Here is an 18,388-nt window from a genome sequence, read left to right on the forward strand (position 1 = left end):
GATTACATTCCAGAGGTTTTCAATGGGGTTCAGGTCTGGAGATTGGGCTGGCAATGACAGGGATTTGATGTGGTGGTCCTTCATCCACACCTTGATTGACCTAGCTGTGTGGCATGGCACATTGTCCTGCTGGTAAAAACAGTCCTCAGAGTTGGGGAACTGTTATGATCCTAGTGGTAGAGGATCTCAGGAGTTCCAGCTAAGTCCGCAAACACAAAAACCAGCTCATAGGGAAGTGGTAACTTGGCTGACCGCATATCTGATCCTGGCACAACAACTAGAAGTAGCCGGGGAACGTACCTACGTTGATTCTAGATGTCTCGCACCAGCCGGAGAACTAACTAACCCTTTCAGAGAAAATAAGACCTCACTTGCCTCCAGAGAAAAGACCCCAAAGTAATTATACAAGCCCCCAACAAATAATAACGGTGAGGTAAGAAGAAAAGACAAACGTAAGAATGAACTAGATTTAGCAAAGAGAGGCCCACTAATTAATAGCAGAAAATAGGAAGAGGACTTATGCGGTCAGCAAAAAACCCTATAAAAATATCCACGCTGAAGATCCAAGAACCCCCGCACCGACTAACTGTGTGGGGGGAGAATATCAGCCCCCTAGAGCTTCCAGCAAAAACAGAAATCACATTTTGAACAAGCTGGAACAAAATAAGAGCAAATGCAAAAGGACAAAAATAAGAAAGCAGAACTTAGCTTATCTTGCAAAACTCAGGGACCAGGAGTCAGGAGGAAAACAGACATAGACTGATTACATCGATTCCAGGCACTAGACTGAGTTTCCAGGAAGTCTAAATAGGAACACCCAAGGCCTAACGAACCAGGTGGGTACCAACCTGGGGAAGGATAATCCAAGTGCCATACCGCTAGTGACCACAAGAGGGAGCCAACAAATATAGTTCACAACAGGGAACATTGCCTGAGCAGAAAGAATCAACTAATTTTCCAGGATAACCTTGTATGCGGCTTGATTCATACATCCTTCACAAAAATTAACCTGCCCAATTCCAGCCTTGCTGAAGCATTCCCAGATCATCACGATCCTCCACCAAATTTCACAGTGGGTGCAAGTGTAACACCCCAGGTAACTGGTTGTTACAGTGGCATTGCTTTCCTCTTTGAAGCAGGGAAAGATCCATTTATCAGGTAATCAGCACATACAACACCATTCTGACTTCAGGCCAGAGGGGTGAGCTCTACACCTGACTTCAGAGGAGCTGCTCTCTCTGGTCAGAAGGAGGAGTCAGTTGCTAGGCTGTTGCTAGGCAGTTAGGAAGAGTTAGTTGGTGAGAGGAGAGCGACGTGTGAGGAAGGAAAGCTGGAGCTGTGCAGCTCCTGGGAAGAAAAGACAAAACAGAGCAACTGATAAAGAGACTGAAAGAAAAAAGAGGCAAAGGCGAATTTAAGACCAGAGGAGAATAGCTGCAATTTAGCTACCTCTTGAAAGAGCGCAGACATCGGTGGCCGGAAAACCGAGGTTGTGAGGGGCTCTAAGACTCACAGCAGAAACTGGCAGGACAACTGAACTACAGGTCACTTGCCCGCCCTAACACCTGAAGACACAGTGGCGTATAGGGCCTGGGTCGTGATAGAGACCCTGTGAAAGGTCTCGAGCCACCTGTCATACAGGTTAGTGTCCTGTTGTGAATTCTATTTTTGGGCTCCCTCTAGTGGTCACAAGCGGTACTGTGTAGTGTTGTCTTTCTGCAGGTTGGCTGCATCAGCTGGTTCGTTATCCTTGGTTGGTTTCCTATTTAGCTCACCTGGAGACTCAGTTCCTTGCCTGCTATCAATGTATGCAGTGCTCTTCAGATTCCTTGTGTCTACCTTGCTCCCAGTCTCTCCAAGACAAGCTAAGTTTTTGTTTGATCATTTTTTTGATTATCAGTGTTCATTATGTTTTTTTGTCCAGCTCGCTAAAATGTGATTTCCTTGCTTGCTGGTTGCTCTAGGGGACTGAGTTTCTCCCCCCACACCGTTAGTTGGTGTGGGGGTTCTTGAAATCTCAGAGTGGATATTTTGTAAGGGTTTTTTTACTGACCGCATAGATTCTCTTTTCTATTTTCTGCTATCTAGTATTAGTGGGCCTCATTTGCTGAATCTGCTTTCACCCCTGTGTATGTGCCTTCCTCTTACCTCACCGTTATTATCTGTTGGGGGCTTCTATATCTTTGGGGATTATTTCTCTGGAGGCAAGAGAGGTCTTTCTTTCTCTCTAGGGGTAGTTAGTTCCTCAGGCTGGCTCGAGACGTCTAGGATTTTTAGGCACGTTCACCGGCTACTTCTAGTGTGTTTGGATAGGTTCAGATTTGCGGTCAGTCCAGTTTGCCACCTCCCTAGAGCTTGTCCTATGTTTGTTACTTAGCTGGAGTAATTTGTGATCCTCAACCACTAAGGATCATAACAGTATAGCAGGCCAAAAAAGTGTTTAATGCATCGCAGAAGTGGGATAAAAAGAAGACCTGAGTACATTTTTTTTTCCTCCCGCTTTTCCTTTGCTGCAGTCTGTTTAGCTTCTTTCATCCCCTTGAACTCTGGGTGGTTTTGAGCTCAGCTGCAGACATGAATGTTCAGACTCTGACTTCTAGTGTGGATCATCTTACTGCACGGGTGCAAAGTATTCAGGATTTTGTTATTCATAGCCATATGTCAGAACCAAAGATACCCATTCCTGAGTTGTTTTCTGGAGATAGATCTAGGTTTCTAAATTTTAAGAATAATTGTAAGTTATTTCTATCTCTGAGACCTCGTTCCTCTGGTGATTCCGCTCAGCAAGTTAAAATTGTTATCTCCTTGTTGCTTGGCGACCCTCAAGATTGGGCTTTCTCTCTGGTGCCAGGAGATCCTGCATTGCTTAATGTAGATGCATTTTTTCTGGCTCTTGGACTACTTTATGAGGAGCCTAATCTTGAGAATCAGGCAGAAAAAGCATTGCTGGCTATCTCTCAGGGTCAGGATGAAGCAGAGGTGTATTGTCAAAAATTTCGGAAATGGTCGGTGCTTACTCGATGGAATGAGTGTGCCCTGGCTGCAAATTTCAGAGAAGGTCTTTCTGAGGCCGTTAAGAATGTTATGGTGGGGTTTCCCACCCCTGCAAGTCTGAGTGATTCTATGGCTTTAGCCATTCAGGTTGATCGGCGTTTGCGGGAGCGCAAATCTGCTCATCCTTTGGCGGTATTTTCCAAACAGAGACCTGAGTCTATGCAATGTGACCGAACTCTGACCAGAATTGAGCGTCAAAGTCATAGACTTCAAAATGGGTTGTGCTTTTACTGTGGTGATTCTACTCATGTTATCTCAGCATGCTCTAAACGCTTAAAAAAAATCGCTAAACCTGTCACCATTGGTACTATACAGCCTAAATTTATTTTGTCTGTTACTTTGATTTGTTCTTTGTCGTCCTACCCGGTTATGGCTTTTGTGGATTCGGGTGCGGCCCTGAATCTGATGGATTTGTCGTTTGCCAGGCGCTGTGGTTTTGTCCTGGAGCCTTTGGAATTTCCTATTCCTCTGAGGGGAATTGATGATACGCCATTGGCTGAGAATAAGCCTCAGTATTGGACGCAAATGACCATGTGCATGACTCCCGTACATCAGGAGGTGATTCGCTTTTTTGTTCTGCATAATTTGCATGATGTTGTCGTTTTGGGTCTGCCATGGCTGCAAGCTCATAATCCAGTTTTAGATTGGAAAGCTATGTCTGTGTCAAGTTGGGGTTGTCAGGTAATTCATGGCGATACTCCGTTGGTGTCTATTGCTTCTTCCACTCCTTCTGAGGTCCCTGAGTTTTTGTCTGACTACCAGGATGTATTTGATGAGCCCAGGTCCTGTGCCCTGCCTCCTCATAGGGATTGTGACTGTGCTATAAATTTAATTCCTGGTAGTAAATTCCCTAAGGGACGACTTTTTAATTTGTCTATACCAGAGCATGCCGCGATGCGGAGTTATATAAAGGAGTCTTTGGAGAAGGGACATATTCGCCCATCCTCTTCCCCTCTTGGTGCAGGATTTTTTTTTGTGGCCAAGAAGGACGGTTCTTTGAGACCTTGTATAGATTATCGTCTTCTGAATAAAATCACAGTCAAATTTCAGTATCCTTTGCCACTATTGTCTGATTTGTTTGCTCGGATTAAGGGTGCCAGTTGGTTCACCAAGATAGATCTCCGTGGTGCGTATAACCTTGTGCGCATTAAGCAGGGAGATGAATGGAAAACAGCATTTAATACGCCCGAAGGCCATTTTGAGTACTTGGTGATGCCTTTTGGACTCTCTAATGCTCCTTCTGTGTTTCAGTCCTTCATGCATGACATCTTCCGAGAATATCTGGATACATTTATGATTATTTATCTGGATGACATTTTGGTCTTCTCTGATGATTGGGAGTCCCATGTGAAGCAGGTCAGGATGGTGTTTCAGGTCCTGCGTGCTAATGCTTTATTTGTGAAGGGCTCAAAATGCCTCTTCGGAGTACAGAAGGTCTCCTTTTTGGGTTTTATTTTTTCTCCTTCTACTGTGGAGATGGACCCAGTCAAGGTCCAGGCTATTCATGACTGGACTCAGCCCACGTCTGTTAAGAGTCTTCAGAAGTTCTTGGGTTTCGCTAATTTTTACCGTCGTTTCATCGCTAATTTTTCTAGCGTGGTTAAACCTTTGACGGATTTGACCAAGAAGGGTTCTGATGTGACTAATTGGTCTCCTGCGGCCGTGGAGGCCTTTCGGGAGCTGAAGCACCGGTTTTCTTCAGCTCCAGTCTTATGTCAGCCAGATGTCTCTCTCCCCTTCCAGGTCAAGGTTGATGCTTCTGAGATTGGAGCAGGGGCTGTTTTGTCGCAGAGAAGCTCTGATGGCTCTGTGATGAAGCCATGTGCTTTCTTTTCAAGAAAGTTTTCGCCTGCCGAGCGGAATTATGATGTTGGTAATCGGGAGTTGTTGGCTATGAAGTGGGCATTTGAGGAGTGGCGACATTAGCTCGAAGGAGCTAAACATCGTGTGGTGGTCTTGACTGATCACAAAAATCTGATTTACCTTGAATCTGCCAAGCGCCTGAATCCTAGACAGGCTCGTTGGTCGTTGTTTTTCTCCCGTTTCAACTTCGTGGTCTCATACCTGCCTGGTTCGAAGAACGTGAAAGCTGATGCACTTTCTAGGAGTTTTGTGCCTGACTCTCCGGGAGTTTCTGAGCCGGCTGGTATTCTCAGAGAGGCAGTGATTTGTCTGCCATTTCCCCAGATTTGCGACGAGTGCTGCAGAAATTTCAGGCGGATAGACCTGACCGTTGTCCACCAGAGAGACTGTTTGTCCCGGATAGATGGACCAGCAAAGTTATTTCCGAGGTTCATTCTTCGGTGTTGGCGGGTCATCCTGGGATTTTTGGTACCAGAGATTTGGTGGCTAGGTCCTTCTGGTGGCCTTCCTTGTCGCGGGATGTGCGTTCCTTTGTGCAGTCTTGTGGGATTTGTGCTCGGGCTAAGCCTTGCTGTTCTCGTGCCAGCGGTTTGCTTTTGCCTTTGCCTGTTCCGAAAAGGCCTTGGACGCACATTTCCATGGATTTTATTTCGGATCTTCCAGTATCTCAGAAAATGTCTGTCATCTGGGTGGTGTGTGATCGTTTTTCCAAGATGGTCCATTTGGTGCCCTTGCCTAAGTTGCCTTCTTCCTCCGATTTGGTTCCTCTATTTTTTCAGAATGTGGTTCGCTTGCACGGCATTCCTGAAAATATTGTGTCTGATAGAGGATCCCAGTTTGTGTCCAGGTTTTGGCGGACTTTTTGTGCTAAGATGGGCATTGATTTGTCTTTTTCGTCGGCCTTCCATCCTCAGACTAATGGCCAAACCGAGCGAACTAATCAGACGTTGGAAACTTATTTGAGATGTTTTGTTTCTGCTGATCAGGATGATTGGGTGACTTTTTTGCCATTGGCCGAGTTTGCCCTTAATAATCGGGCTAGTTCTGCTACTTTGGTTTCGCCTTTTTTCTGCAATTCTGATTTCCATCCTCGTTTTTCCTTGGGTCAGGTTGAGCCTTCTGACTGTCCTGGGGTGGATTCTGTGGTGGATAGGTTGCAGCAGATTTGGAACCATGTGGTGGACAATTTGAGGTTGTCAAAGGAGAAGGCTCAGCGCTTTGCCAACCGCCGCCGCGGTGTGGGTCCCCGACTTCGTGTTGGGGATTTGGTGTGGCTGTCTTCTCGGTATGTTCCTATGAAGGTCTCCTCTCCTAAATTCAAGCCTCGCTTCATCGGTCCTTATAAGATCTTGGAAATCCTTAACCCGGTGTCTTTTCGTTTGGATCTCCCAGCATCGTTTGCCATTCATAATGTGTTCCATAGGTCTTTGTTGCAGAGGTATGTGGTACCTGTGGTTCCTTCTGTTGAGCCTCCTGCTCCGGTGCTGGTCGAGGGCGAATTGGAGTACGTGGTGGAGAAGATTTTGGATTCTCGTATCTCTAGACGGAGGCTTCAGTATTTGGTTAAGTGGAAGGGCTATGGTCAGGAGGATAATTCCTGGGTTGTCGCCTCTGATGTTCATGCGGCCGATTTGGTTCGTGCCTTCCACGCGGCTCATCCTGATCGCCCTGGGGGTCTTGAAGAGGGTTCGGTGACCCCTCCTCAAGGGGGGGGGTACTGTTGTGAATTCTATTTTTGGGCTCCCTCTAGTGGTCACAAGCGGTACTGTGTAGTGTTGTCTTTCTGCAGGTTGGCTGCATCAGCTGGTTCGTTATCCTTGGTTGGTTTCCTATTTAGCTCACCTGGAGACTCAGTTCCTTGCCTGCTATCAATGTATTCAGTGCTCTTCAGATTCCTTGTGTCTACCTTGCTCCCCGTCTCTCCAAGACAAGCTAAGTTTTTGTTTGATCATTTTTTTGATTATCAGTGTTACATACATAGTAACATAGTAACATAGTAACATAGTTAGTAAGGCCGAAAAAAGACATTTGTCCATCCAGTTCAGCCTATATTCCATCATAATTAATCCCCAGATCTACGTACTTCTACAGAACCTAATAATTGTATGATACAATATTGTTCTGCTCCAGGAAGACATCCAGGCCTCTCTTGAACCCCTCGACTGAGTTCGCCATCACCACCTCCTCAGGCAAGCAATTCCAGATTCTCACTGCCCTAACAGTAAAGAATCCTCTTCTATGTTGGTGGAAAAACCTTCTCTCCTCCAGACGCAAAGAATGCCCCCTTGTGCCCGTCACCTTCCTTGGTATAAATAGATCCTCAGCGAGATATTTGTATTGTCCCCTTATAGTAACATAGTGTTCATTATGTTTTTTTGTCCAGCTCGCTAAAATGTGATTTCCTCGCTTGCTGGTTGCTCTAGGGGACTGAGTTTCTCCCCCCACACCGTTAGTTGGTGTGGGGGTTCTTGAAATCTCAGAGTGGATATTTTGTAAGGGTTTTTTTACTGACCGCATAGATTCTCTTTTCTATTTTCTGCTATCTAGTATTAGTGGGCCTCATTTGCTGAATCTGCTTTCACCCCTGTGTATGTGCCTTCCTCTTACCTCACCGTTATTATCTGTTGGGGGCTTCTATATCTTTGGGGATTATTTCTCTGGAGGCAAGAGAGGTCTTTCTTTCTCTCTAGGGGTAGTTAGTTCCTCAGGCTGGCTCGAGACGTCTAGGATTTTTAGGCACGTTCACCGGCTACTTCTAGTGTGTTTGGATAGGTTCAGATTTGCGGTCAGTCCAGTTTGCCACCTCCCTAGAGCTTGTCCTATGTTTGTTACTTAGCTGGAGTAATTTGTGATCCTCAACCACTAAGGATCATAACAGTGTCCCACTTACACAAAGGACAGAAAACTCTTGAGGACTTTGTTGGACAGCTATAGGCAGCAAGGAACTACACCACAGCGCTAAAGGGAAGGCTTCTAACCCCACCTGGTAAGGGGGAAGTCCCAACTTGTTTCCAAGCCAGCTGGACCACGACCAGCACCTGTAATCCGGTACCCTGGACTGTGGCTGCCTGAATTGTTTCAGTAAAGAGGTAAAGAGACGGCAACCTTGTGTCCACTGTTTCTTATTACACCATCTCCATCTACACATGGGAGCCCTGGGGATCTACTTCACCTGTGGGAAGTTATACCATCTGGCTGCCATAACATCACCCGAGAGGACCCCTTTAAGCATTTAAGCAGCGTCGGTCACCCCTGACCGAATACCACAGGTGACATCACGAACATTCCTTTATTTCAAAAACCCCTTTAAAGACCATCCCTTTATCAATGGCACCCAGGGCCACGGACCGGGTCGCCGTGACGCATCCCTTTAAGTACCGGATCTGGTACCGAGCACCCCACTGCCCTGTTAGGCGACTCACAAGACACTGTGGTTTGTACGCCTTTCCAGGTCTCCGTCTAACCATTAGACAACCAGGTGTTGGGCAAAGCTGAAAATTAAGATTCATCAGAGAAGATTACCTTACTACAGTCCTCTATGGTCAAATCCTTATGGTCTTTGGCAAACTTCAGCCTGGCTCTCATTTGCTTCTCATTGATGAAAGGCTTTTTTCTAGCTTTACATGACTTGAGTCCTGCCTCTAGGAGCCTGTTACGAACTGTTCTTGCCGTGCACTTCACCCCAGCTGCCATTTGCCATTCCTTTTGTAGGTCATCTGATGTCATCCTTCAGTTGCTGAGTGACATTCGAATAAGATGACGGTCATCCCGGTCAGTGGAAAGTCGTTTTCGCCTCTGCCGGTCTGTAGCTTCGTTGTCCCCAATGTCTGCTGCTTGACCTTGTTGTAATGGATTGCAGTCTTAGAAATTTTAAGGATGAAGGCAACATGACGCTCACTGTGTCCCTCTGCTAGTTAAGCGAGAATTGAGCCCTTATTTTCCTCACTCAAGACTTTTCTTTTCAACTCCTTTGGCATGGATAAAAGTTATTTTTTCTTTCCTATTACTTTTGGGATATTACTAACACTTGTTTTGCCATCCAGCTTGTCCTATTACAAGAGGATTGTGAACACCACAGCAGGGTTTTTTTTTACTTTCCTTCATTAAATAAGATTTGGTTCAGGTGATCACCTAATCAGAAGCACATTAAGTAGAATGAGGTGTACTCTGGTTGGAATTCAGCTGACACTGGAATAGAATGGCTGTCAGACATGTAGAGAAGCTGATTGTTATAAAACTGTGCAATGGTCTCTTAATTTTTGCCAGAGTTGTAAATACAGGATAGCAGAAGTGGTACTATGCAGTGCATATAGACAGAAGAAGGCCACGTTCACTTGTTCAGTACTTGGTGACTATTTTACCTCAGTATTTGTAAGCCACATTCAGGAGTGGGTGATAAATACAGAAGGGGTGGCGTTTTTCTGTTATATGTTTCTTTTGATTGTCGCACTCCTAATTTTGGCTTACAAATACTGACTTAAGATACTAAATGTACTGTGTACTGTATGTGTGTATATATATATATATATATATATATATATATACAGTGGGGCAAAAAAGTATTTAGTCAGTCAGCAATAGTGCAAGTTCCACCACTTAAAAAGATGAGAGGCGTCTGTAATTTACATCAAAGGTAGACCTCAACTATGGGAGACAAACTGAGAAAAAAAAATCCAGAAAATCACATTGTCTGTATTTTTATCATTTTATTTGCATATTATGGTGGAAAATAAGTATTTGGTCAGAAACACACAATCAAGATTTCTGGCTCTCACAGACCTGTAACTTCTTCTTTAAGAGTCTCCTCTTTCCTCCACTCATTACCTGTAGTAATGGCACCTGTTTAAACTTGTTATCAGTATAAAAAGACACCTGTGCACACCCTCAAACAGTCTGACTCCAAACTCCACTATGGTGAAGACCAAAGAGCTGTCAAAGGACACTAGAAACAAAATTGTAGCCCTGCACCAGGCTGGGAAGACTGAATCTGCAATAGCCAACCAGCTTGGAGTGAAGAAATCAACAGTGGGAGCAATAATTAGAAAATGGAAGACATTCAAGACCACTGATAATCTCCCTCGATCTGGGGCTCCACGCAAAATCCCACCCCGTGGGGTCAGAATGATCACAAGAACGGTGAGCAAAAATCCCAGAACCACGCGGGGGGACCTAGTGAATGAACTGCAGAGAGCTGGGACCAATATAACAAGGCCTACCATAAGTAACACACTACGCCACCATGGACTCAGATCCTGCAGTGCCAGACGTGTCCCACTGCTTAAGCCAGTACATGTCCAGGCCCGTCTGAAGTTTGCTAGAGAGCATTTGGATGATCCAGAGGAGTTTTGGGAGAATGTCCTATGGTCTGATGAAACCAAACTGGAACTGTTTGGTAGAAACACAACTTGTCGTGTTTGGAGGAAAAAGAATACTGAGTTGCATCCATCAAACACCATACCTACTGTAAAGCATGGTGGTGGAAACATCATGCTTTGGGGATGTTTCTCTGCAAAGGGGCCAGGACGACTGATCCGGGTACATGAAAGAATAAATGGGGCCATGTATCGTGAGATTTTGAGTGCAAACCTCCTTCCATCAGCAAGGGCATTGAAGATGAAACGTGGCTGGGTCTTTCAACATGACAATGATCCAAAGCACACCGCCAGGGCAACGAAGGAGTGGCTTTGTAAGAAGCATTTCAAGGTCCTGGAGTGGCCTAGCCAGTCTCCAGATCTCAACCCTATAGAAAACCTTTGGAGGGAGTTGAAAGTCCGTGTTGCCAAGCGAAAAGCCAAAAACATCACTGCTCTAGAGGAGATCTGCATGGAGGAATGGGCCAACATACCAACAACAGTGTGTGGCAACCTTGTGAAGACTTACAGAAAACGTTTGACCTCTATCATTGCCAACAAAGGATATATTACAAAGTATTGAGATGAAATTTTGTTTCTGACCAAATACTTATTTTCCACCATAATAAGCAAATAAAATGATAAAAAAACAGACAATGTGATTTTCTGGATTTTTTTTTCTCAGTTTGTCTCCCATAGTTGAGGTCTACCTATGATGTAAATTACAGACGCCTCTCATCTTTTTAAGTGGTGGAACTTGCACTATTGCTGACTGACTAAATACTTTTTTGCCCCACTGTATATATACTAGATGGTGGCCCGATTCTAACGCATCTGGTATTCTAGAGTATGTATGTATGTATGTACGTCACGCTTAGCACAGCCACATAGTATATAACACAGCCACGTAGTATATACCACAGACAGCCACGTAGTGTATAGGACAGCCACTTTGTATATAGCAGCCACATAGTATATAGCACAGCCCACATAACACAGGCAGCCACGTAGTATATAGCACAGCCACGTAGTATATAGCACAGCCACGTAGTATATAGCAGCCACGTAGTATATAATACAGCCCACGTAATATATAGCACAGCCCACGTAATATATAGCACAGCCCATGCAGTATATAACACAGGCCACGCAGTATATAACAGCCCACGCAGTATATAACACAGCCCACGTAGTATATAACACAGCCCACGTAGTATATAACACAGCCCACACAGTATATAGCAGTGTGGGCACCATATCCCTGTTAAGAAAAAAAATTTAAATAAAAAATAGTTATATACTCACCCTCCGGTGTCCACCGAAGCTGTCCCGATGCGCGCGATGCTGCCGCCAGCTTCCGATCCCAGTGATGCATTGCAAAATTACCCAAATGACTTAACGGTCTCGTGAGACCGCTATCTCATCTGGGTAATTTCGCAATGCATCACTGGGAACGGAAGCTGGCGGCAGCATCGCGCGCATCGGCAGACGGCGGAAGCTGAGAATAGCACAATTTTTTTTAATTATTTTTAACATTATATCTTTTTACTATTGATGCTGCATAGGCAGTATCAATAGTAAAAAGTTGGTCCGGGATGGGGCAACACACTGGCACTGATTGGAGGGGAGCAGGGAGGGGGCACTGACTGGAGGAGAGTAGGGAGGTGCAAATTCGCGGCCGGACGAAGCCTGTCTCTGATTAGTCGCGGCCGGCCGGCCGGCCGTGACCAATCAGCGACACGGGATTTCCATTACGGAAGTTAGTTACAGACAAACAGACGGAAGTACCCCTTAGACAATTATATATACAGGACAAGTGGCAGTGTCCAGTATATATAGTGGTACTGTGAAGTGTAATATATATATGAGGGGTATACTCATATATATATATATATATATATATATATATATATATATATACTTAGATTTGCACCCCACGGGCAGTAGATATATATATACAGTATATACTGATATACTATATAATGTTTCCTCTATCTACAGGTATTAACACCAGCACAGATCAAGTCAATCTGTGTCGCCATCCTGGAGTCTGGGAAACAGTATTCAAAGAAGAAGAGGAAACCATTTCCACTTATGTATTCTTACTATGGGACAGAATACCTAGGTACATTTTGCGGGTTTTGTATGAAAATATGTCCAGTTTGCCTTTTTATTTCTCTTTTTTTTTTGTGTTCCAGTACGCAGAAAGGAAATAAACATGTGTATAACAAAACATGTGTAATTGCAATAATTTTCTAGGAGAAATACTTCATTTTGTGGAACAGTTTCAAGGGTGCCAACTCGTTTGGCCATAATTGTATATAAAGAAAATCCATAAACCTACATTTCTTTAGAATGTCCTTTTGCTTAGTTATAGTGCTTTGGCACAAAGCACTATATTGTAATCCGAACGTGGTTAACTTCTTCTTATTCTTCTTCTTATTATTATTCAGTCCGCAATTAATGCGGCCCGAAACGCTGCACTCACAAACTCTAGTGAGGCGTCATTTCGAAGCCAGCGTCCACGAGAGGTGTGCTAAGTATTTTTCGTGTCGATCGGATTTGTAGTTTTGGCGCAATTTTTTTTCCCCTCATTGGAATGCATTGTCTCAATGTATTTCAATAGGGAAATTTTCCCATAGGGTTATAATGGCCTGATTTTTGAGGCAATTTGAAATGTAACTGCCACCTGGGCTGATAACTGCCACCTGGGCTGATTAGCTCATTGATATGCGCAGTCAGACCTAGTTACTATGCCAACGCCTACGAACTCTACATGACCCCACCAGGACAGTTTTGCCAGATAATATCAGCTCTTAAAGTGACCCGCCCACCAAATCGGACCCTGAGGTGCCCAGCCCACCAAATCGGACCCCGAGTGGCACCGCCCACCAAATCGGACCCCGAGTGGCTCCGCCCACCAAATCGGACCCCGAGTGGCCTAGCCCACCAAATCGGACCCCGAGTCGCCCCGCCCACCAAATCGGACCCCGAGTGGCCCCGCTGACAAAATCGGACCCCGAGTGGCCCCGCCCACCAAATCGGACCCAGAGTAGACCCGCCCACCAAATCGGACCCAGAGTGACCCCGCCCACCAAATAGGACCCAGAGTGACCCCGCCCACCAAATCGGTCCCAGAGTGACCCCTGTTGTGAATTCTGCTCTTGGGCTCCCTCCGGTGGTTGTAAGTGGTAGCGCTGCTGTCTCTGAATCGCAGCATTTATCAGGTGTGTTCACTTGTTGCAAATCTGACTGGGCTATTTAGTCTTGCTTCACCCTTTAGTCAGTGCCGGTTGTCCATTGTTCCTGGAGGATTCACATCTCTTCCTGGTCTCTCCTGCTTTGCAGTTCTTTTCATCAAAGATAAGTTGTGGCCTTGATTTTTTGCTGTCCACATGCTGTGGCCTTATTGTTCAGTTCTTTCCCCATGTTTTTGTCTTGTCCAGCTTGGTCTGTATAAGGATTTGTTTAGCCAAGCTGGTATCTCTGGAGATGCAGATATACCCTCCATATCTTTAGTTAGCTGTGGAGTTTTTGTATTTTCTGTGGTGGATATTTTCTAGTGTTTTAATACTGACCGCATAGTACTCTGTCCTATCCTTTCTATTTAGCTAGAAGTGGCCTCCTTTGCTAAATTCTGATTTCAGTCTGTGTATGTTTTTCCCTCTCCTCTCACAGTCAATATTTGTGGGGGGCTTCCTATCCTTTGGGAATTTTCTCTGAGGCAAGATAGTTTTCCCTTTTCTATCTCTAGGGGTAATTAGTCCTCCGGCTGTGTCAAGATGTCCAGGGAGTGCTAGGTACATTCCACGGCTACTTCTAGTTGCGGTGTTAAGTTCAGGGTCTGCGGTCAGTACAGGTACCACCTTCTCCAGAGTACGTCTCATGCTGCTCTTAGGCCACCAGATCATAACAGTACAACTGGCCAACAATGAGTTAACCGCATCTCAGAAGAAGGGAAGGAAAGTGCTGAGCCATTTTTTTTTCTGTAGTCTGTTGTGTTTTTTTTTTTCTTCCCTCTTTACCTCTGGGTGGCTCAAGAGTTCGGCGCTGGTATGGATGTTCAGGGATTGGCTTCTCGTGTGGATCAACTTGCTGCTAGATTACAGGGTATTTCCAATTATATCGTTCAGACTTCGGTTTTAGAGCCTAGAATTCCAACTCCTGATTTGTTTTTTGGGGATAGGTCCAAATTTTTGAGCTTTAAAAATAACTGTAAACTGTTTTTTGCTCTGAAACCCCGTTCCTCTGGTGATCCCATCCAGCAGGTTAAAATTGTTATATCTCTGCTGCGTGGTGACCCCCAGGATTGGGCATTTGCCCTGGAACCTGGGAATCCGGCGTTGCTTAATGTAGACACCTTTTTTCAGGCGCTTGGGTTATTGTATGATGAACCTAACTAAGTGGATCATGCTGAGAAGACCTTGTTGGCCCTGTCTCAGGGTCAAGAAGCGGCACAATCTTATTGCCAGAAGTTTAGAAAATTGTCTGTACTGACTAAATGGAATGAGGATGCCTTGGCGGCAATCTTCAAAAAGGGTCTTTCTGAATCCGTTAAAGATGTTATGGTGGGGTTCCCCACGCCTGCTGGTCTGAGTGATTCTATGTCTCTGGCCATTCAGATTGATCGGCGCTTGCGCGAGCGCAGAGTTGTGCACACTATGGCATTGTCTTCCGAGCGGAGTCCAGAGCCTATGCAGTGTGATAGGATTGTGTCTAGAGCTGAACGACAAGGATTCAGACGTCAGAATAGGTTGTGTTTTTACTGCGGCGATTCTGCTCATGTTATTTCTGATTGCCCTAAGCGTACCAAGAGAATCGCTAGTTCTGTTACCATCAGTACTGTACAAGCTAAATTTCTGTTATCTGTGACCCTGATCTGCTCATTATCATCATTTTCTGTCATGGCATTTGTGGATTCAGGCGCCCCTCTAAACTTAATGGACTTAGAATTTGCCAGATGTTGTGGTTTCCCCTTGCAGCCTTTGCAGAGTCCTATTCTTTTGAGGGGCATTGATGCTACACCGTTGGCTAAAAATAAACCTCAGTTTTGGATACAGCTGACCATGTGCATGGCGCCAGCCCATCAGGAAGATTGTCGTTTTCTGGTGTTGCATAATTTGCATGATGCTATTGTGCTGGGTTTCCCATGGTTACAGGTGCATAATCCGGTATTAGATTGGAAATCTATGTCTGTGACTAGTTGGGGTTGTCAGGGGGTTCATGGTGACGTTCCTTTGATGTCAATTGACTCCTCCCCCTCTTCTGAAGTTCCTGAGTTTTTGTCAGATTTCCAGGATGTATTCAATGAGTCCAAGTCCAGTTCCCTTCCACCGCATAGGGACTGTGATTGTGCTATTGACTTGATTCCAGGCTGTAAGTTCCCTAAGAGCCGACTTTTCAGCCTGTCCGTGCCAGAACATACCGCCATGCGGAGCTATGTTAAGGAGTCCTTGGAGAAGGGGCATATTCGGCCATCTTCTTCACCATTGGGAGCAGGTTTTTTTTTTGTTGCCAAAAAAGATGGCTCCTTGAGACCCTGTATTGATTATCGCCTCTTGAATAAGATCACGGTCAAATTCCAATACCCTTTGCCTTTGCTTTCTGATCTGTTTGCTAGGATTAAGGGGGCTAGTTGGTTTACTAAGATTGACCTTCGAGGGGCATATAATCTTGTTCGTATTAAGCAGGGTGACGAATGGAAAACTGCGTTTAATACGCCCGAAGGCCATTTTGAATACCTTGTGATGCCATTCGGACTCTCTAATGCTCCATCTGTGTTTCAGTCCTTCATGCATGATATATTTCAGAATTATCTTGATAAATTCATGATTGTATATTTGGATGATATTTTGATTTTTTCAGATGATTGGGAGTCTCATGTGAATCAAGTCAGGATGGTATTTCAGATCCTTCGTGATAATGCCTTGTTTGTGAAGGGGTCTAAGTGCCTCTTTGGAGTACAGAAGATTTCTTTTTTGGGCTTCATTTTTTCTCCCTCATCTATAGAAATGGATCCGGTTAAGGTTCAGGCTATTCATGATTGGATCCAGCCCACATCCGTGAAGAGCCTTCAGAAATTTTTGGGCTTTGCTAATTTTTATCGCCGTTTCATTGCCAACTTCTCCAGTGTGGTTAAGCCCCTGACCGATTTGACGAAGAAAGGCGCTGATGTGACGAATTGGTCCTCTGCGGCTGTTTCTGCCTTTCAGGAGCTTAAACGCCGATTTACTTCTGCCCCTGTGTTGCGTCAGCTGGATGTTTCTCTTCCTTTTCAGGTTGAGGTTGACGCGTCTGAGATTGTGGCAGGGGCCGTTTTGTCTCAGAGGAATTCTGATGGTTCCTTGATGAAACCGTATGCCTTCTTTTCTCGAAAGTTTTTGCCTGCGGAACGCAATTATGATGTCGGCAATCGTGAGTTGTTGGCTATGAAGTGGGCATTTGAGGAGTGGCGACATTGGTTTGAGGGGGCCAAGCACCGTATTGTGGTCTTGACCGATCATAAGAATCTGATTTATCTCGAGTCTGCCAAACGGCTGAATCCTAGACAGACCCGATGGTCCTTGTTTTTCTCCCGTTTTGATTTTGTGGTCTCGTATTTTCCGGGTTCTAAGAATGTTAAGGCTGATGCCCTCTCTAGGAGCTTTTTGCCTGATTCTCCTGGGGTCCTTGAGCCGGTCGGTATTCTGAAGGAAGGGGTGATTCTTTCTGCCATCTCCCCTGATTTACGACGGGTTCTTCAGGAATTTCAGGCTGATAAACCTGACCGCTGTCCAGTGGGGAAATTGCTTGTTCCTGACAGATGGACTAGTAAAGTGATTTCGGAGGTTCATTGTTCTGTGTTAGCTGGTCATCCGGGGATTTTTGGTAACAGAGATTTGGTTGGTAGGTCCTTTTGGTGGCCTTCTTTGTCACGGGATGTGCGTTCTTTTGTGCAGTCCTGTGGGACTTGTGCACGGGCCAAGCCTTGCTGTTCCCGCGCTAGTGGGTTGCTTTTGCCTTTGCCGGTCCCTGAGAGGCCTTGGACACATATTTCTATGGATTTTATTTCGGATCTTCCGGTTTCCCAGAGGATGTCAGTTATCTGGGTGGTTTGTGACCAGTTTTCTAAGATGGTTCATTTGGTACCTTTGCCTAAGTTGCCTTCCTCTTCTGATTTGGTTCCGTTGTTTTTTCAGCATGTGGTTCGTTTGCATGGCATTCCGGAGAATATTGTGTCCGACAGAGGTTCCCAGTTTGTTTCTAGGTTTTGGCGGGCCTTTTGTGCTAGGCTGGGCATTGATTTGTCTTTTTCTTCCGCATTTCATCCTCAGACAAATGGCCAAACCGAGCAAACTAATCAGACTTTGGAAACTTATTTGAGATGCTTTGTGTCTGCTGATCAGGATGATTGGGTGGCTTTCTTGCCATTGGCCGAGTTTGCCCTTAATAATCGGGCTAGTTCTGCTACCTTGGTTTCACCCTTCTTTTGTAGCTCTGGTTTTCATCCTCGTTTTTCTTCGGGGCAGGTTGAGCCTTCTGATTGTCCTGGGGTGGACTCTGTGGTTGATAGGTTGCAGCAAATTTGGGCTCATGTTGTTGACAATTTGGTGTTGTCTCAGCATTTTGCTAACCGTCGTCGGTGTGTTGGTTCCTGGCTTCGGGTTGGGGATTTGGTCTGGTTGTCTTCCCGTCATGTCCCTATGAAGATTTCTTCCCCTAAGTTTAAGCCTCGGTTTAATGGCCCTTATAGGATTTCTGAGATTATCAATCCAGTGTCTTTTCGTTTGGCCCTTCCAGCCTCTTTTTCCATCCATAATGTTTTTCATAGATCTTTGTTGCGGAAATATGTGGTGCCCGTTGTTCCCTCTGTTGATCCTCCTGCCCCGGTGTTGATTGATGGGGAGTTGGAGTATGTGGTTGAGAAGATTTTGGATTCTCGTTTTTCGAGGCGGAAGCTTCAGTATCTTGTCAAATGGAAGGGTTATGGCCAGGAGGATAATTCTTGGGTTGTTGCCTCCGATGTTCATGGTGATGATTTGGTTCGTGCCTTTCATTTGGCTCGTCCGGATCGGCCTGGGGGCTCTGGTGAGGGTTCGGTGACCCCTCCTCAAGGGGGGGTACTGTTGTGAATTCTGCTC

At 45.3% G+C, this 18,388-nt stretch overlaps 1 protein-coding gene across 1 annotated transcript in view; it reads left to right on the plus strand.

Annotated features, from left to right (window-relative positions):
* Positions 1-18,388, plus strand: part of LANCL3 (LanC like family member 3) — a 60,059-nt gene that overhangs the window by 17,522 nt on the left and 24,149 nt on the right. Inside the window, exon 2 of the mRNA XM_077299657.1 lies at positions 12,270-12,393. Within this exon, the coding sequence (XP_077155772.1) occupies positions 12,270-12,393 (124 nt within the window). The remainder of the gene's footprint in view (positions 1-12,269; positions 12,394-18,388) is intronic.

Source organism: Ranitomeya variabilis, chromosome 3 (assembly GCF_051348905.1).
Source record: "Ranitomeya variabilis isolate aRanVar5 chromosome 3, aRanVar5.hap1, whole genome shotgun sequence".
Lineage (NCBI taxonomy): Eukaryota > Metazoa > Chordata > Amphibia > Anura > Dendrobatidae > Ranitomeya > Ranitomeya variabilis.